Genomic DNA, 21,376 nt, shown 5'->3' with positions numbered 1-21,376 from the left:
TTATTTATTTCATTATTTATTTCCAATCTTATTGAGTAATGCAAGTACAAAATCTCTCTGCTTTAACTTAAGGGTTTTTGGGGGCCACATATAACAATGTATATTTCTTGTTTGAAGGATTTAAAGTTCTATACATCCATCGAATAAAGTTTGTGGATTGTGGATTATATTATTCAACTCCTCTGTATTTTTTTTTTTTTTTTTTTTTTGAGATGGAGTTTTGCTCTTGTTGCCCAGGCTGGAGTGCAACGGCACAATCTTGGCTCACCGCAACCTCCGTCTCCCGGGTTCAAGCAATTCTCCTGCCTCAGCCTCCCGAGTAGCTGTGATTACAGGCATGCGCCACCACCCTGGCTAATTTTGTATTTTTAGTAGAGATGGGGTTTCTCCATGTTGGTCAGGCTGATCTTGAACTCCCGACCTCAGGTGATCCACCTGCCTCGGCCTCCCAAAGTGCTGGGATTACAGGCGTGAGCCACCATGCCTGGCACAACTCCTCTGTATTTACTCACTTTTTGTGTACTAGATCTCTCCTATGCTGAAAGAAATGTACATGAAATTTCCCACTACAAATACACGTTTGTCATTTTTGAAAATGCTATTAGAGGTTATTCAGCCAAAATATTTTTGGTGTCTACAAGTTTTTGATACATCTTCGTGAACTATGAAGTATATAATTTCATAATATCCTGTCTAATGTTTTAACCTTGTTTTCCTCCTTTTTTGATGTACATTAACATTGCCACTTTGGGGCCAGGTGTGGTGGCTCACACCTGTAATCCCAGCACTTTGGGAGGCCCAGGCGGGCAGATCGCCTGAGATCAGGAGCTTGAGACCAGCCTAGCCGACATGGTGAAACCCTGTCTCTAATAAAAACACAAAAAATTAGCCAGGTGTGGTGGCACGTGCCTGTAATCCCAGCTACTTGGGAGGCTGAGACATGAGAATCGCTTGAGCCCAAGAGGCAGAGGTTGCAGTGAGCCAAGGCCATGCCACTGCACTCCAGCCTGGGCGACAGAGTGAGACTCTGTCTCAAAAAAAAAAAAAAAAAAACAAGAAACAAAAAACATTGCCACTCTTACTTTCTCTTTGCTTGTTTATATCTTTACCTTTTATCACTGCTTTAAGTATGATTTTAGTAAACAACACATGAGTTTTGTGTTTTAACTCTACCTGACAATCTGAGTTTCTTACTAAGTAAATGCAACATGTCCACATTTGGCATAGCAAATAATATACTTAATTTTACTCCTTCAATCTTATTTTATGCTCTTTATTTATTTTACTTTGTTGTTTTCTATTATTAACTAAGAGATGTATCAGGCCAGGCACAGTGGCTCACATCTGTAATCCCAACAATTTGGGAGGTCAAGGTGGGTGCATTGCTTAGGCTCAGGAGTTTAAGACCAGCCTGAGCAACATGACAAAACCCTGTCTCTACAAAAAATACAAAAATTAGCCGGGCATAGTGGTGTATGTCTGTAGTCCCAGCTACTTAGGGGGCTGAGGCGGGAGGATCACTTGAACCCGGGAGGTCGAGATTGTAGAGAGCCATATTTGCGCCACACTGCACTCTAGCCTGAGTGACAAAGTGAGACGCTGTCTCAAAAAACAAAGAGATATATAATATTTTTCCTTTTTTACTAGTGGATAGCCTCCCTTTCCAGACACTCAAGATCAAACATATTTATCTATTTTAAAAAAGTAAGTAACTCATCTACTCGTTCTCCCTACTTCACCTAGCCCCCATTCACCAAAAATAAATAAATAATCTAAAATACTAATACTTCTCCCCTTTCTATCATGCCACATAGACAACACATGTAGAAGACTTAATCACTGGTCAGGCATGATGGCTCATGCCTGTAATCTCAGTACTTTGGGAGGCTGAGGCAGGTGAATCGTTCGAGCTCAGGAGTTCGAAATCAGCCTGGGCAACATGGCAAAACCTTGTCTCTACTAAAAATAAAAAAAAATTAGCCGAGCATGGAGGCACGTCCCAATAGCTGTAGTCCTAGCTACTTGGGAGGCTGAGGTGGGAGGATCATTTGAGCCTGGGAGTTGGAGGTTGCAGTGAGCCAAGATTCTGCCACTGCACTCCAGCCTGGGCAACAGAGGGAGACCTTGTCTCAAAAAAAAAAAAAAAAAAAAAAAAAGACTTAATCACCCCTACACTGTCCACTCCTATATGATTGCCCCTCCTCCTCACAAACTTCTGTTCTAGCTGTAGAGTCTTTACTTAGCACTTTTATCAAATATTCCATTCAATCAATGTCAACATATGTTAGTTACATAGATCTAGCTTCATCTTTTCAACTATTACACAGTTTTCTGCACTATGGTCCATGAATATCTTTTTCACCCTGGGAGATGATATCTTAGCTGATTAGAGATTCTTGGATGGTGTAGCCTTTTCCCCTTAATGGTCTACCGTCTTTTAGCTTCTAGCACTGAAGATAAGAAGAAAGGTGCATGTAAGATTCTTTTTTCTTGGTTAGTCTAGTTATTTACCAGATTTTACCTAGATATCTACTTTTAGATACTACTTCTTTTTGATTATTGAGACTACTAACTCAAGTCAGAAAAGTGATTATTTTCCCCTCATATTCAATCCTCCTCTTCTGAGTCCTTGATTTACTCAGGGGAGCCCTGGGGTACCTTATGTAGTCCCATGAGTGATGGAGCTATATCAGTCTCTCCCCTGAGGGCCGCTCTGTAACAACTAACATCTTGTTAGACATCAAGGAAGTGTGTTTGCTCCTTATTCTCCTAGAATGCAAAAGCTAACTCTCTCTCCTACTCTGTAGACTAAAAATGACCCCGTCCACCCTCTAGACCCTCAAGACTAAAAGACTGGTCAGCCCACTAGTCTTTTAGCTCTGCTCACACTTTTGAGGGGGTTTAACTACACAAAGAGATCAGCAGATATTCCCCTGTATTATAGACGGAATGTTTGTGTCCTCTCTCCTCTGCCAAAATTTGTAAGTTAAAACCCCAACCCCAATGTGACTGTATTTGGAGACAGGGCCTTTATGTCATAAGGGTGGGTCCTTGATCCAATAGGATTAGTATCCTTATAAAAAGAGATAACAGAGGCCGGGTGCAGTGGCTCATGGCCATAACCCCAGCACTTTGGGAGGCCAAGGTGGGTGGATCACCTGAGGTTAGGAGCTCAAGACCAGCCTGTCCAACATGGTGGAACCCCGTCTCTACTAAAAATATAAAGAAGTAGCCAGGCATGGTGGCGGGCACCTGTAATCCCAGCTACTCGGGAGGCTGAGGCAGGAGAATTGCTTGAACCCAGGAGGCGGAGGTTGCAGTGAGCTGAGATCACGCCACCGCACTCCAGCCTGGGCAATAGAACGAGACTCCATCTCAAAAAAAAAAAAAAAAAAAAAAAGACAAGAAGACAAGAGAAAGCTCACTCCCAACTCTCCTCACCAAGCCAGGAAGAGAGCCCTCACAGAAACCCACCAAGCTAGAACTTGATCTGGGACTTATAATCTCTACAACTTTGAGAAAAGATGCTCAACATCATTAGTTGTCAGGGTAATGCAAATCAAAACCACAATAAAATACCACTTCACACCCATTAGGATGGCTATTATCTAAGTAAATAAATATATAAATAAATAAATAAGAAGTGCTGGCAAGGATATGGAGAAACCTTGTACATTGCTGGGGAATGTAAAATGGTATATTCATTGTGGAAAGCAACATGATGGTTCCTCACCATATTAAACATAGAATTACCATATGCTCCAGCAATTCTACTTTTAGGTATTCTACGTATATACCCAAAAGAATTGAAAGCAGAGACACAAACAGACATTTGTAGAACCATGTTCATAGCAGCATTATTCACATTAGCCAAAATGTAGAAACAACTCAAATGCCCACCAACAGATGAATAAACAAAATATGGTACATACATACAATGGAATACTGTTTAGCCTTAAAGAGAAATGAAATTCTGATACATGCTACAAAACATGGATGAATCTTTTATTTTTTATTTTTTTCCCGAGACGGAGTCTTGCTCTATCACCCAGTCTGGAGTGCAGAGGCACAATCTCGGCTCACTGCAACCTCCACCTGCCGGGTTCAAGCAATTCCTCCTCAGCCTCCTGAGTAGCTAGGATTACAGGCACATGCCACCATGCCCGGCTAATTTTTGTATTCTTAGTAGAGACGGCGTTTCACCATGTTGGCCAGGCTAGTCTCGAACTCTTGACCTTGTGATCCCCCCACCTCGGTCTCCCAAAGTGCTGGGATTACAGGTGTGAGCCACCACACCCGGCCAACATGGATGAATTTTGAAAACGTTATGGTAAGTGAAATAAACGAGACAGGAAAGACAAACATTGCTTGATTCCACTTATATGAGGTACCTACAATAGGCAAATTCATAGAGACAGAAAGTAGAATAGTAGTTAACAGGAGCTAGGCAGAGTGGGGAATGGGAAGTTAAATTTTTTTTTTTTTTTTTTGAGACGGAGTCTCGCTCTGTCGCCCAGGCTGGAATGCAGTGGCGTGATCTCAGCTCACTGCAAGCTTCGCCTCCCGGGTTCACGCCATTCTCCTGCCTCAGCCTCCCGAGTAGCTGGGACTACAGGCGCGTGCCACCACGCCCAGCTAATTTTTTGTATTTTTTAGTAGAGATGGGGTTTCACCATGTTAGCCAGGATGGTCTCCATCTCCTGACCTCGTGATCCACCTGCCTCGGCCTCCCAAAGTGCTGGGATTACAGGCGTGAGCCACCGCGCCCAGCCAGGGGAAGTTAAATTGTTTAATGAGTACAGAGTTTCTATTTGGAATGACAAAAAAGTACTGGAGATGGACAGTGCTGAGGGATGTACAATGATGTAAATATACTTAATGCCACTGAAAAATTGCACACTTAAAAATGGTTAAGATGGCTGGGTGCAGTGGCTCACGCCTGTAATCCCAGCACTTTGGGAGGCCAAGGTGGGTGGATAACTTGAGGCCAGGAGTTCGAGACCAGCCTGGCCAACATGGTGAAACCCCATTCTCTACTAAAAATACAAAAATTAGCCGGGTGTGGTGGCACCCGCCTGTGATCCCAGCAACTCGGGAGGCTGAGGCATGAGAATTGCTTGAACCCAGGCAGCAGGGGGTTGCAGTGAGCTGATATCACGCCACTTCACTCCAGCCTGGACAACAGAGTGAGACTGTCTCAAAAAAAAAAAAGTTAAGATGGTAACTCTTATGTTATATATTAGACATTCTGCCACAATAAAAAATATTTTTTAGAAAGTTAAGGAAGTCAGCTGGGCACAGTGGTTCACATCTGTAATCCCAGTACTTAGGGAGGCTAGGAAGGAGTTCAAGACCAGCTTGGGCAACAAAACAAGACCCCAACTCTACAAAATAGCTGGGCATGGAGGCATGCACCTGTAGTCCTAGCTACTTGGGACGCTGAGGCAGGAGGATCACTTGAGCCCAGGCGTTCAAGGCTGCAGTGAACTATGGTCACACCACTGCACTCCAGCCTAGGCAAGAGAGCAAGACCCTGTCTTGAAAAAAAAATAAGGAACTCAGAGAACAAAAGCAAGGAAACAAGTAGAGTCTTTATGCTTTACTATCTGGCCTAATAAGTCTTTTGTTGTTTTTTGAGATGGGGTCTTGCTCTGTCATCCCGGCTGGAGTGAGTGGTGTGATCTCGGTTCACTGCAACCTCCGCTTCCCGTGTTCAAGCGATTCTCGTGCCTCAGCCTCCCCCAGTAGCTGGGATTACAGGTGCCCGCCATCACGCCCAACTAATTTTTGTATTTTTAGTAGAGACGCGGTTTCGCCATGTTGGCTAGGCTGGTTTTGAACTCCTGACTTCAGGCGATCCGCCCACCTCGGCCTCCCAAAGTGCTGGGATTACAGGTGTGAGCCACTGCACCCAGCCCAACCTGACTAATAAGTCTTAAGCGCCCCTATAATTGGCTAGAAGTCCTCTACTCATGATAGACAGCAAATCTACTCTGAAGAATAATTAGTAATTCTCTTTTGAGACAGGGTGTCACTCTGTCACCCAGGCTGGAGTGCAGTGGCGCGATCTCAGCTCACTGCAACTTCTACCTCCCAGGTTCAAGTGATCCTCCCACCTCAGCCTACCAAGTAGCTGGGACTACAGGCACGTGCCACCACACCCAGCTGATTTTTGTATTTTTTGTAAAGATGGGATTTTGCCATGTTGCCCAGGCTGGTCTCAAACTCCTGAGCTCAAGTGATCTGCCTGCCTCAGCCTCCCAAAGTGCTAGGATTATAGGCATGAGTCACCATACCTGGCCAGAATAATGAATAAATTTTGATGGCTTCTGATTAAATTAGTAGAATGCCAAGTCTTTCATGTGCCAGACTAAACTACCCTACTTCATCCTTTGATTCTACAGATTGAAAGTAGTCAGCATTAAGAATAAACAACTTTACAAAATTACAACTGTTTTCCCACATATACTGCTGGAGGCGAAGTCTACTAAAAATGTAGAGCCAAGATCTTCAAAACTCCGCTTCAAATTTAGCAAGGCGAAAGTAAACCTGTTAAAGTAGCACCAAAATCCAGAGGAAAATACTTAGAGTAGAGCTTTCAGCTACCACAGTAACATCCTTTAAACACACACACCCCTACATGCATTATTGTATTAACGACAACCACTTTGGTAGAGAAACTTTCACACATCATCAATAAGAATTCTTACACAAAGGAATTATGAGCCACAAAAGACAAACCAGAGAACAGCACTAGCTAATGAAGTTGACATAGTCAAATGCCGGGAAAATTCCAGTCTATGAAAATGATCCCTAAATCTTGCTGTCTCAAGGTAAGGACACCAAGAAGAAAGCATCAAATATCAATTTTATATCAAATATCAGTGTTATAAATGTTCATTTATATAGCTGATAAATAGGAGTCAAATACAAATTTATCAAATAGATTTCAACTACTCCACACTACTTTAAAAAGAAATATTATCCTTTTATAAATGTTAACTAAACATTAAATCTATTATAACATATGGAATGCTAAAAATGTACACAAAACCTTTCCTGAGACATGGCACAATACCAGTATGACCAATCTGCATATATATTTATTCAAGATAAGAAGCATTTCATTTCCAAAAAGTAAACTATATCCTTATCAGCTATGTCTCTTAATGCAAACACCAACAATGATCTACAGAACCAAGTCAGAGGCTACATGGATCTGTTTCTGCAAATGTGAAAGGAGAAATCATTAACAATGACATAAAAACTATATTATAAAATAACCTAATCAAGTAAGGATGAATATTACAAAGGCTTCAAAATGATGCTTAGCTTATAAAGCACTCTATCAATGAATATTTTTTTTCTTTTTAGAGAGACAGGGTTGCACTCTGTGTTGCCCAGGCTGGAGTGCAGTGGCACGATCATAGTTCACTGCAGCCTTGAACTCCTGGGCTCACATGATCCTCTTGCCTCAGTCTCCCAAATACCCAAGACACTACTGGGACATGCCACTATGCCTATGCTCAGCTTTTTTTTTTTTCTTTTTGTGGAGATGAGGTCTTGCTATGTTGACCAGGCTGGTCTTGAATTCCTGTCCTCAAGCTATTCTCCTGCCTCAGCTTGAATATTCTCGATAAACATGAGGTTGCTCAGTATTTTAACACTACCATTTATTGAACACTAAAATGTGTCACATGCTTTACAAGTAATCTCTCTAATCGTCAATGTTTTCTTTTCTTTTTTTTTTTTTTTTTTTTGAGATGGAGTCTTGCTCTGTCACCCAGGCTGGAGTACAATGGCATGATCTGGGCTCACCACAACCTCCACCTCCCGGGTTCAAGCAATTCTCCTGCCTCAGCCTTCTGAGTAGCTGGGATTACAGGCATGCGCCACCATGCCCCGCTAATTTTTGTATTTTTAGTAGAGGAGGAGTTTCGCCATGTTGGCCAGGCTGGTCTCTAATGTCTGACCTCAGGTGATCCACCCACCTCGGCCTCCCACAGTGCTGGGATTACAGGCGTGAGCTACTGCCCCCAGCCAGTGTTTTATTTCTTAAACTGGGCAGTAGGTACACAGTTTCCATTATGTTACTCTTTATTCTTTTTGGTACATCCAAAGTATTTATCATATTTTTCTTTAAAAGAAAAGTAAAAAATTAGCCGGGCGCGGTGGCTCACGCTTGTAATCCCAGCACTTTGGGAGGCCGAGGCGGGCGGATCACGAGGTCAGGAGATCGAGACCACGGTGAAATCCCGTCTCTACTAAAAATACAAAAAATTAGCCGGGTGTGGTGGCGGGCGCCTGTAGTCCCAGCTACTCGGAGAGGCTGAGGCAGGAGAATGGCGTGAACCCGGGAGGCGGAGCTTGCAGTGAGCCGAGATTGCGCCACTGCACTCCAGCCTGGGAGACAGAGGGAGACTCCGTCTCAAAAAAAAAAAAAAAAAAAAAAAGAAAGAAAAATAAAACATTAAGGCTCCAGTTAAGCTATCTGGCTTACTCAAGGTACCTAACTGGCACAGGCAACACTGGAACCCCGTACGTTGAATTCTGAATCCGAAGCACTTTCTAGTTCACTACTCTGCCTCTCAGAAACAGCAGTCATAGCAATGAGTGCAGATATCTCATTCACAAACCACTTTCCATGGAGAGATGGTGTAGTACCCCAGAACTCATGCTAAATGAAATAAACAGACACTGAGGATAACGATAATTTGTAAACGGTGACATCAACATATCAATTAAGAAATCAGAGTATAATAGTCATAATCTGGCCATATTACCATACTAAAGCTTTGAGACAGCAATGGTATTAATACCTAAAGAAAAGTGCTTGGCTAGGCGTGGTGGCTCACACCTGTAATCCCAACACTTTCGGAGGCTGAGGTGGGTGGATCACCTGAGGTCGGGAGTTCGAGACCAGCCTGGCCAACATAGCAAAACCCCGTCTCTACTAAAAATACAAAAATTAGCTGGGCGTGGTGGCGCATGCCTATAATCCCAGCTACTCGGGAGGCTGAGGCAGGAAATTCGCTTGACCTGGGAGGCAGAGGTTGCAGTGAGCCGAGATTGCGCTATTGCACTCCAGCCTGAGTGACAGAGCAAGACTCCATCTTAAAAAAAAAAAAAGAAAGAAAAAAGAAAAGTGCTCACAAGTGGTAGTCAAGGTAATAAATCAAAAGGCAATAAACCATGCATAGAACCAGGTTCACTTATCTTCCAGAACTGCTGATCAAAGATGTCCTCATCCAATCAGAACGTGAGCATTCGGTTCATTTGGTCAGGCTCTTGCCTTAGCAGGAGGACATACAGGAACATCTAGCTCCTTTGTTCCGACTCTATAAGCACCAAGCCAGCTTCTGATTATAATTTAGCTCCCCATGTAACTAGCCTAAAGACTATATAGGACATTTTACCTAACAACTATATTTCTCATTTTAAAATAATAAACTTGTGTCCTAGATTTAGGAGCTGGAGTGAACACAAGTCAGTCTCCCCAACTCCCCAACCTCTGGACATTGACAAAAGGTGAAGGCCAGATACTGAACCATGACAATCTAATCACGAAACTATTCCTCAGGTGCCCTTCAATGACACCATTAACTGACATCCCTTGAGTTTCAGCAGTTCAATGTTAAGAATCTTCAACAGGATCCATTTAAGAAATCATTTGTTCTAAAATGGTTAAAAACATAAAAGAATGATCTGCCCAAGTAACTCGTGAGTGGGAAATTCTTCAATCATCTATGCAAATGTTTTACACAGATATAATTGATGGACTACAAATCCTGACTCTGCTCCATTGGGAAAATTGCTTAATATATCTAAATTTCAGTTCCACCATCTGAAAACTAATAATCCTTATCTCATATACCTATTCTAAGGATTAAAATATTCAAATTAAGTACCAGTATAAATGTTCCATTAATGTTAATTTTGATAAATGGAAAATATATGATACCTGCTATTACTAACTATACCAAAGTATCTCAACCATAAATTCTCCTATTGTTGGGTTTCCAAAAACTTAACAGGTATACTGGGGAGAAATCACATAAAACTAACAGGTAATGCCAACTAATAAATGCAGAAGGAATGTGAGAAAAAAATAATTAGAACACTACAGTTATAATGATGACATGCAAGATACACCAACAGATGCTAAAATCAGCAGGCAAAAGTTTAAAAGAAAACAGTATATTTGCATAGTCTCAAAGATCTACCCCCAAGATATTTACTAATATACAACAGGAAAAATAGTAACTTTACAGGAGAGAAAGCCTGGCAGATACCACCTTAACCAAGTGATCAAGATTATTATCACCAGTAATACAAAACAACACCATGTACCCCCAGTTATGAGGCACTGAGGATGGTGCATCACTTCTGTGGTATTCCCGCCAAAAATGCATAGTCTAAATCTAAGCATGAGAAAACATAAGACAAAGTCAAATTAAGGGGCAATCTAAAAAACAACTAAGGGCCAAGCATGGTGGCTCACACCTGTAATCCCAGCACTTTGGGAGGCCGAGGCAGGAGGAATGCTTGAGGCCAGGAGTTAGAGATCAGCCTGTTCAGCATAGCAAGACCCCATCTCTACCAAAAATAAAAATACAAGATATTAACATAAAGGGAGTCTGGGTGATGGGTATACAGGAACTTTCTATACTCTTTTTGCAACTCTTCTGTGAGTAGAAAATTTATCAAAATAAAAAGTTTTTAAAAAAGAAAACTATGTAATAAAGGAGTGGTATCCCTGTTACCCCACTGTCAACCCTACCATTTCCTTTAAACAAACCTATATTAAACAGCCCTTTCATCATTTCACTAACTCCAATTTCTAAGCCTTCTCATAACCATAAACTCCTTCTGCTGTAAGCTTTGTGAAAATGAGGCCTGTGTCTGCTTTTTCTCCCCATTATGTCCCTAGCACTTGGCATGTGTCTGGCACATTGCAGGTACTATTTATTTGTTGAATGAATGAACAAATGGCAGCTATAGTCTATTGTATTCATTTCCTATTGCTACTGTAACAAATTACAACAAACACAGTGGCTTAAAACAAATGTATTATCTGCTAGTTGTAGGGATCAAGAAATCCAAATTGAGTCTCTCTAGACTAAAATCAAGGTATCAGGAGGGCTGCATTCCTGCTGAAGGCTCTAGAAAAGAATGTTTCCTTATCTTTTCCAGCTTCTGGAGACTGTTCACATTCGTTGGCTCATTGTCAGCAATTGCATTACTCCAGCCTCTGCTTCCATCATCGGATCTCCTCCTCGGACTACGGCCATTCTGCCTCCCTCTTATAAGGACCCTTGTGATTACACTGGGTCCACCCAGATAATCCAGGGTAATCTTCCAATCCCCAGATCTTTAGGTTAATCGCATCTGCAAAGTCCTTTTTGTAATGTAAGATGACATATTCACAGGTTCCAGGGATTAGGACACGGACATCTTTGGGGGGCTATTTTCAGCTTACCACATGTATCAATTTTTTAAATCTATCAAGCAAATAATTAGCTCAAAACTAACTCACTCAACTAACTGGGGAAATTAATGCTATTTCCCAGACAAAGGCTATCTCCTGCCACTCCCAGCCTTTGTCATTTTGTAAAAGCATTTGCCTTTGGTTTATATTTAATAAAGTTCGTGACTAGTTTTTAAACAGAGACGAGAACACGTATATTTAAGCAAGCTCTATCCCTCCTCCCTTCAATGTAATCATGCTTTGTCCATGAGTGAATTCTACTTTTAGGGCTGGATCTGATGAAGAGAGCGGGAAATCAAACTGAATCAGACTATTTGGCGTGTGCCTATGATGTAATGAAGCACTTTCTTACATAGCTAAATAGAATCCAGAAACATTTCCAAGAGGGACATAAAAATATTTGGGGAGCAAAACTAAGTGTCCCAGCATGAATACTGTAAGCAACTATATTCAGAAACAGAAATTCTAGCCTCTTTTTTTTTAAATTGCTTTTTCCTTTATTGGAAATTCAACTGTTTTCATATCTAATTCTAATTTCACAATCAAATGTAATAGGGCTAATGTCTCAAAATATAGTTTTCCCCAAAGTATACTTAGATGATGAATGAAAATAAAATAGAAATAAGATCTTCCACAATTTTGATAGATGCTTCAGGTGTGGAAGTATGGATTTTTAAGCTGTTACTTCCACTGTATTGCTTTGAGTATATTCATTACTATAATGAAAGTATATTAGAATGCTCACTCAACATGTCAATCTGCTATACTCTATTGTGCCATTCTTTTCCTTTTGGTATTTCTTTTCAGTGTCATGTTTGGTTTGGTTCACAGGCTATAGCTCGAGTTGCTAGATATCTAAGTGCTATTCAAAGGTCTGTTTACCCTCCAAAGTACACAATCACATATCTGACCACAGAGTGAGGCTTATTACAAGCACACTCAAATACATTTCAGAAAAAGTCAACAAAACATATTTCAAATCTCTACGATGTTTCTATATTTAGAAAAAAGTTCCACTGGCCGGGCGTTGTGGCTCACGCCTGTAATCCCAGCACTTTGGAAGGCCGAGACGGGTGGATCACCTGAAGTCAGGAGTTCAAGACTAGCCTGGCCAAAATGGTGAAACCCAGTCTCTACTAAAACCACAAAAATTAGCTGGGCATGGTAGCACATGCCTGTAATCCCAGCAACTCAGGAGGCTGAGGCAGGAGAATCGCTTGAACTCGGGAGGCGGAGGTTGCAGTGAGCCAAGATCATGGCATTGCACTCCAGCCTGGGCAACAAGAACGAAACTCCCTCTCAAAACAAACAAACAAAAAAAGGAAATAGTTCCATTATATGAAGAAAACAAATGATAAATGTACTGGTGTAAGTATTTTTCAACTCATCATAGAGCAAAAACTGGTTGTATTTCCATGTATAAAAGCTAAGTGATGTTAATTTTCAAATTGTTAGTGGAAGAAGAAACTATTACAAACTCCTGTGATTGATTCTTTCTGAGAGTTGCTAAACTGGTCTTTCAGTAACATGTGACCAAGTCTTTCAACATCATAAACTAAAATATAGTCTTCTAAATAGCACTTACGACTGATAGCCCTCACTCACAGTAATTTATTAATTTACCAAGTAATTACCAATTAATTTACCAAAGTTTTTACAAAGAACAATAGGTCAAAGTCTTTCCATTAATTTTTGTTTGTTTGTTTGATTTTTTTTTTTTTTTGAGACAGAGTCTTGCTCTGTTGCCCAGGCTGGAGTGCAGTAGTGTGATCTTGGCTCACTGTAAACTCCACCTCCTGGATTCACGCCATTCTACTGCCTCAACCTCCCGAGTAGCTGGGACTACAGACGCCCGCCACTACACCCAGATAATTTTTTGTATTTTTAGTAGAGATGGGATTTCACTGTGTTAGCCAAGATGGTCTCGATCTCCTGACCTCATGGTCCGCCTGCCTCGGCCTCCCAAAGTGCTGGGATTACAGGTGTGAGCCACTGCACTAGGCCCCATTTATTTTTTAAATAAAGTTATGGGAGCCAGGTACAGTGGCTCATGCCGGTAATCCTGGTGTTTTTGGAGGCCAAGGAAGGAGGATCACTTGAACCCAGGAGTTCAAGACTAGCCTGAGCAACATAGCAAAACCCCATCTCTACAAAAATTAAAGACTGGGTGCAGTGGCTCATGCCTGTAATTCCAGCACTTTGGGAGGCCAAGGCAGGAGAATCACTTGAGCCCAGGAGTTTGAGACCAGCCCAAGCAACATAGTGAGACCCTGCCTCTAAAAAAATACTAATAAAATTAAAATGAAAGAAATTATAGCCGGGTGCAGTGGCTCACACCGGTAATCCTGTACTTTGGGAGGCTGAGGCAGGCAGATCACTTGAGGTCAGGAGTTTTAGACCAGCCTGGCCAACATGGTGAAACCCTGTCTCTACTAAAAATACAAAAATTAGGCCAGGCACAGTGGCTCACGCCTGTAATCTCAGCACTTTGGGAGGCCGAGGCGGGCGGATCAAGAGGTCAAGAGACTGAGACCATCCTGGCTAACACAGTGAAACCCCGTCTCTACTAAAAATACAAAAAATTAGCTAGGTGTGGTGGCAAGCGCCTGTAGTCCCAGGTACTGGGAAGGCTGAGGCACGAGAATCACTTGAACCCAGGAGGCAGAGGTTGCAGTGAGCTGAGATCGCACCCCTGCACTCCAGCCTAACGACAGAGCAAGACTCCATCTCCAAAAATAATTAGCTGGGCGTGGTGGCGTGCACCTGTAATCAATCCCAGCTACCCGGGAGGCTGAGACAGAAGAATTGCTCGAACCCAGGAGGCAGAGGTTGCAGTGAGCCAAGATCATGCCACTAGGAAGTCTGAGGGGGGAAGATTGCTGGAGCCTAGGAGTTTGAGGTTGCAGTGAGCTGCAACATGCCATTGCATTCCAGCCTGGGCAACAGAGCAAGACCTTGTCTCTTAAAAAAATCAAGTTATGGAAACCATAAAATATGAAAAACTTGAAATGCAGGTGTTTATAGCCAAATCCTAAATCTGAGAGTTTGTTTTCAACATCCTCAAAGTCAAATATCAGCAGTAAAATTTATCGCTCCCAGTTCTTTGCAGCACCATAAGGTCAATGTATTCTAAACAAATGGAGTGGGGCTGTTAAGAATTATTACACAATTTGCCTTTGCTTTGTTGGTGATAAAAAAGACAGAATTAGGCTGGGCATGGTGGCTCATGTCTGTAATCTCAGCACTCTGAGAGGCAGAGACAAGAGGACCTCTAGAAGCCAGGAGTTCGAGACTGGCCTGGACCACATAATGAGACTGTCTCTACAAAAAACAAACAGAATTATTTCACAAGACTCAAATATCTACAATTGGGAAGAAGGGAATGCCATCAAGAGAAAAAGGTATTAAAACCTACTGTTGAGCTATAAATTTCAAATCAAACATGCAAAAATAAAAGTTAAAAAAAAAGAAGAGTACCAGGTACAGTGGCTTGTGCCTGTAGTCCCAGCTACTTGGTTGGCCAAGGCAGGAGGATCACTTGAGCCCAGGACTTCAAGACCAATCTGGCAGACAGAGTGAGACTCTGTCTCTAAAAATCAAAAGGCCAGGTGGTGGTGGCTCACGCCTGTAATCCCAGCACTTTGGGAGGCCGAGACGGGCACATCACTTGAGGCCAGCCTGGGCAACATGGCAAAACCCCGTCTCTACAAAAAATACAAAAATTAGCCAGGCATGGTGACACACATCTGTGGTCCCAGCTACTAGCGAGGCTGAGATGGGAGAATCAATTAAGCCCACGAGGTCAAGGCTACAGTGAGCTGTGATCATACCACTGCACTCCAGCCTGGGTGACAGAGGGAGACCCTGTCTCAAAAAAGAAAAAAGAAAAAAAAAAAGAAAAGAATTACCTAACATTAGGGGAGAAAATTAAGCAAGAGGTAGTGTCAATGCTATAGTTTACATATTTTAATGTTAATAAATAGAACATATATCAAATTGATAAGACAAAAGTATGGACATATCAATTATATATATATTATACATACAATCTCACACAAACATATAAAAAAAAAGAAAAAGAATCTAGAATAATTTAGACATTTAAACTGCTCACTGAGGTCTTTTTCTACAGAATTGTTTAATTATATAATAAATAAGACGGTAGAAGAAGAATGAGAAATTATACATTACAAACTGCATTGTACTCAGGAAGTAATTCAAAGATGATGCCCCTTATTCTCCTGGGATTATAAATAAGCTAGTTTTTCTTAATTTCAAATATGCAGGCTGGGCACGGTGGCTCATGCCTGTAATTCCAGCATTTTGGGAGGCTAAGGCATCCCTACAAAATATTTCAAAAAAAAAAAAAAATTAGCTGGGGATGGTGGCCTATGCCTGCAGTCCTGGCTATTCGGGAGGATCCTTTGAGCCCAGGCATTCGAGGTTACAGTGAGCTATGATCATGCCATTGTACTGCAGCCTGGGCAACAGAGCAAGACTTTGTCTTTAAAAAAAAAAAAAAAGGAGAAGATGAAGCAATATCCAAAAACTGATTAAATAAGTCCACTAATTCTGACATTCCTTTTAGAACAGAAAATTACAATTGTTGTTTTCTGTGTAAATTAAAATGTACTTTATATATTTATTACATTTCCTCCACATTAGAGATTCTGAAATCTGGCTATGTATCTAATCACCTGGGGAACTTTTTTTTTTTAAGACAGGGTCTCATTCTGTCACCCAGGGTGGAGTGCAATGGGGTACAATCACAACTCACTGCAGCCTCAAACTCTGGGGCTCAAGTGACTCTCTTGCCTCAACCTTCTGAGTAGCTAGAACTATAGGTGAGCACCACCATGCCCAGCACCTTGGGAACTTTTAAACAGTAAGTTCCTGGAGCTCATTTCCTAAAGATTCCAATTTGAGAAGTCTGGACTGGAAGCCGGAAATCAGAATACATAATATAATATAAAGATCATGTTAGCGTATTAAAGGAATGCCTACTGTGTTTCAGCTAGCTGTTGGGTTTGGTCCCATATTTCAAGTGCTTCCCAAACTCTATTAACTGTGCATACAAATCACTTGGATGTGATACTAAAAGTCAGATTCTGATTCAGAATGTCTGGAATGAGGCCTGGGAATACGCAGTTCTGACAAGCTCCCAGGTGATGTCCATGCTGCTGGTCCAGGGACCACACTTCGAGTAGTAAGACCTTATGAGATTTTTAAACCTTTCTACAGGTGAATGATAGAAGTCAGTATCCCACAGCCAGGCGTGGTGGCTCACGCCTGTAATCCCAGCACTTTGGGAGGCCAAGGCAGGCAGATCACCTGAGGTCAGGAGTTCAAGACCAGCCTGGCCAGTATGTTGAAACCTGCCTCTACTAAAAATACAAAAATTAGCCAGGCATGGTGGTGCATGCCTGTTATCCCAGCTACTCAGGAGGCTGAGGCAAGAGAATTGCTTGAACCCAGGAGGCTGGAACCCAGGAGGCTGCAGTGAGCCGAGATTGCACCACAGCACTCCAGCCTGGGCAACAGAGCGAGACTCTGTCTCAAAAAAAAAAAAAAAAAAAAAAAAAAAAAAAGAAGTCAGTATCCTATGCAGTTTCTCCCACTGAAATATTTTCAAGTTTTACCTAAACATCCTTTAACATAACTAGAGTACACAGCTCGCAAAATGATTGACTTATCTTTACTATGTACCCTACTACCAAGTGAATGGAAATTATTTCCCTCATTTACAGATGTTATCACGAAAAGTTGAGTGCTACTGATGTCACAATGCAGAGATGAAATTAAAATTTACATAACTTTCAATATTATATACAAGGATGTTCATCATAGCCATGGTTATAATAGTAAAATAGTAGAGAGAAAAACCTTGGCAGGCTACAGTGGCTCATGCCTATAATTCCAGCACTTTGGGAAGCCGAAGTGGAAGGAGTACTTGAGCCCAGAAGTGTGAGACCAGCTTGGGCAAAATAGTAAGACTTCATTTCTACAAAAAATAAAAACACGGCCAGGTGTGGTGGCTCATGCCTGTAATCCCAGCACTTTGGGAGGCCGAGGCAGGCAGATCAGAAGGTCAGGAGTTCGAGACCAGCCTGGCCAATATGGTGAAACCCCTATCTCTACTAAAAATACAAAAATTAGCCAGGCGTGGTGGCATGCGCCTGTAGTCCCAGCTACTAGGGAGGCTGAGGCAGAATAATCACTTGAACCTGGGAGGTGGAGGTTGCAGTGAGCCGAGATTGTGCCACTACACTCTAGCCTGGGCAACAGAGCAAGACTCTGTCTAAAACAAACAAACAAACAAACAAACAAAAAACACTATTACCTGAGTGTGGTGGCACACATCTGCAGTCTCAGCTACTAGGGAGGCTGGGGTGGGAGAAGCGCTTGAGCCTGGGAGGTTAAGGCTTCAGTGAGCCAAGACAGTGCCACTGCATTCCAGCCTAGATGACAGCGTGAGATTACGTCTCCCAAAAACAAAAGGCCCTACATATCCAACAACAGGGGACTGCTTAAATAACCTAGAAGAACCTTATAATGAAATAATAAGCATCTATTTTTTAAAAATTATGTAGGCCAGGCACAGTGGCTCACGCCTGTAATCCCAGCACTATGGGGGGCCAAGGCAGGCAGATGGCTTGAGTCCAGGAGTTTGAGACCAACCGGGGCAACATGGCAAAACCCCATCTCTACTAAAAATACAAAAACAAACCTGCACGTTGTGCACATGTATCCTAAAACTTAAAGTAGAATTAAAAAAAAAAATACAAAAACAAAATTAGCCAGGAGTGGTGGCACGCACCTGTAGTCCCAGCTACTCGAGAGGCTGAAGTGGGAGAATTGCTTCAGCCTGGGAGGCGGAGGTTACAATGAGCGGAGATCATGCCACTGCACTCCAGCCTGGGCAAAAGAGTGAGACCCTGCCTCAAAAAATAAAATAAAAAAATTAATAAAATAAATAAAAAATAAAAAATGGGGGGGTGGGAAGAGGGAGAGCATCAGGAAGAACAGCTAATGGATGCTGGGCTAAATACCTAGGTGATGGGATGATTTATGCAGCAAACCACCATGGCACACGTTTACCTATGTAACAAACCTGCACATCCTGCACATGTACCTCTGAACTTAAAATTTGGAAATCAAAAATAAAATTTAAAAAGAAAAAAAATTATGTAACTATACACTAACAAAAATAAATATACACTTACAGATAATGAAAAGACATTCAAGTGAAAATAAAGATTATAAAATTTTATAGAAAGATATATGTGTGTATGCATATATATATACCAGAAAGATGTATATACTAAAATGTTTAAAGCATTGTATTCAAAGTACTGGAATTTTAGGTGATTCTGATGCTTGCTTGCCTGCATTATCTAATATTTCTACTACAATGTATACCATATAAAATTCTACTACATACTACTACATACTACAATGTATACCATATAAAATTCTTAAAGGGTAAAAAGCAAGTGAGAAGAAAACCAAGCAAACTCCACACATGCACATACCTTTCGAGGCCCACTGGAATGGGTCTGACTGATAAGTAACTTGCTTTCCAAAGAGTGTTCAAGGGACTCCCTAAATTAGAAGCACTTAGAAAGTTTTTAAAAATTGCAGTCTTGCACCCCAATCCAGATTTATTGAATCAGAATTTGTACCAATGGGCCCTAGAGTTTGCATATGAAGCAAATACTGACTCTTATAAACAGTAAAGTTTGGAAACTATGGCATTAAACAAAAAGCTTCCTGGAAATGCAGAAACCTGGACTAAATTCCAACCTATCTGAACAGCAACCTACAGCAAATTCAGAATGAGTGAAATCATGGTGTTTTCATACATATACACCTACACTCACAGAGACCACTGGAATTTGAGCAACAGAAACCTGTTCTTAGCAACTGGCTTTATTCCATCTTAATTTTAAGCATCCCATGTGATCAATAACCATTTCCCATGGGCTGACTGAGGTCACAAAAATTTTCCTTATATTTGACCCACGTCTGTCTAAAACTTCTCATTATAACCCCTTCTATGATGTTCTGTCCCTGTTTAGTTCTTCATTAATTAAAAGTACTACATGAACATTTATTATGGAACCAAATATGTAGGCAATTCAGTCATTCTCCTGTTGCTTTCATTTCTCATTTCTAAACACATTCTAGTTGAATAACTTCAATAGATTCTGGTGATTATTTCTTCCAGAGATACTCTCTGAGGTAAACTCAAAGGCATCATGAGCTTCTATCAGTAAAGGTCCTCAAAGAATCAAGTAAAACCTTTCCTGTTCTAAAAAACACCATATGAACCCCCAAGATTTTGTTGAAAGAAAAAGAGAAAAGGTATATGCCACACTGAATATATTTCCCTATCACATTCTCAAGTACTTAGTATAACAATCAACTCATAAGTCACATATTTATGAAAAGTTTTCAAAAGGAGACATTAAGAGTTTGGGGACTTCCCTAAAGCTAACAAATTAAAACAATTTTTCCAAAAGAAAGTCATGATAGGCCGGGAGCCATGACTCATGCCTGTAATCCCAACACTTTGGGAGGCCGAGGTGGGCGGATCACCTGAGGTCAGGAGTTCAAGACCAGCCTGGTCAACATGGTGAAACCCTGTCTCTACTAAAAAACCAAAATATTAGCAGGGTGTAGTGGCGTGCGCCTGTAATCCCAGCTATTTGGGAGGCTGAGGTGGCAGAGGTTGCAGTGAGCCGAGATTGCGCCACTGCACTCCAGCCTGGGTGACAGATCAAGATTCCGCCTCAAAAAAAAAAAAAAAAAAAAAAAGGAAAAAGAAAAACAAAGCCATGATAGATTTTTTTTCTTCCCCTTTAAAACAGAAAAGAAAACAACAGGAGAAAAAAAAGTTTGGAGTGAGCTCCTAAGAGGATATAGGAAACGACCATAATTTCTAGGATATGGGGGACAAGCCCTTCATTTTATTTTAATCCATGATACATTTTAATCATGAATCACACAGAAGACCAGGCCAGTTAAAACTTGAATTTATTATAACCAAGAAGATTATATACCTACCTGCAGCTCACACCAAGCAACCTCAACCCATGTTTCAGTGTCCAGTCCTTTATATACTGTTTTAAATGCTCCTCTTCCTAGTTCTATGTCAAATTTCAGGAATCTGCCACTAGGAGAAGTAGCTACAGCCTTCATTTCTGCTTCTTCTTCCATTTCCTTTTCATTTTTCTCCTTGAAACAATCTTTTGAGATTTCTGAGGCTGACTTTGAACACTGTTCATATTTAACTTCTTGTCCACCTCTCAGCACATTTGACGGAAGCTTATCTACTCTTGGAATATTCATTGCAGTCTTAATTCTCTCATCTTTGGGGGATGATTCGGCAACTTTGTCATCTTCCGTCATTTCAACACTCTTTCGGAAAAATCTCTTCCTTTCTACAGTTTCCCCAGAAGCAGAGAAGGTGCTGTTTTTCTCCTTTAGTCTAGCTTCTACTGTCAAAGTTGCAGCAACCTGGGGAACTCTGTTTTCAAATGAAATTCCATCAGGTTTCTCAGAATCTTCTGTGCTGGCTGGATCCCCTGAATCAGTGGCCATTGTAATTAAAGTTGGCACTAAAATTTTTCCTGTTTCTACTCTTCAGTCCAGTTACATCTCAGGTATCAGAATTATCAGAATGGACTTCCTTTTGCGTGGTCATGTATTTCCATAGCAACCTGAAAGGGGGGAAAAAGATATTTTAAAATCACCCTACAAAGGAAATCATTAAGGAGAAAACAAATCACCTGATTTTTTAATCCCTTTTTCCTTAATAAGAAGTTTATTCTTTTTTCTGTCCAATCTTAGGAACCAGCAGACTCTAGGGACTGTGTCTTATCTTGT

At 41.3% G+C, this 21,376-nt stretch overlaps 1 protein-coding gene across 1 annotated transcript in view; it reads right to left on the bottom strand.

Moving 5' to 3' along the window:
• Positions 1–21,376, bottom strand: part of WNK3 (WNK lysine deficient protein kinase 3) — a 159,036-nt gene that overhangs the window by 113,547 nt on the left and 24,113 nt on the right. Inside the window, exon 2 of the mRNA XM_030806911.1 lies at positions 20,555–21,210. Coding sequence (XP_030662771.1) covers positions 20,555–21,091 — 537 coding nt within the window. The 5' untranslated portion in view covers positions 21,092–21,210. The remainder of the gene's footprint in view (positions 1–20,554; positions 21,211–21,376) is intronic.

This window comes from Nomascus leucogenys, chromosome X (assembly GCF_006542625.1).
Source record: "Nomascus leucogenys isolate Asia chromosome X, Asia_NLE_v1, whole genome shotgun sequence".
Taxonomy (NCBI): domain Eukaryota; kingdom Metazoa; phylum Chordata; class Mammalia; order Primates; family Hylobatidae; genus Nomascus; species Nomascus leucogenys.
The sequence above is the reverse complement of the archived record's forward strand: the minus strand, read 5'-3'. Positions and strand labels throughout refer to the sequence as shown.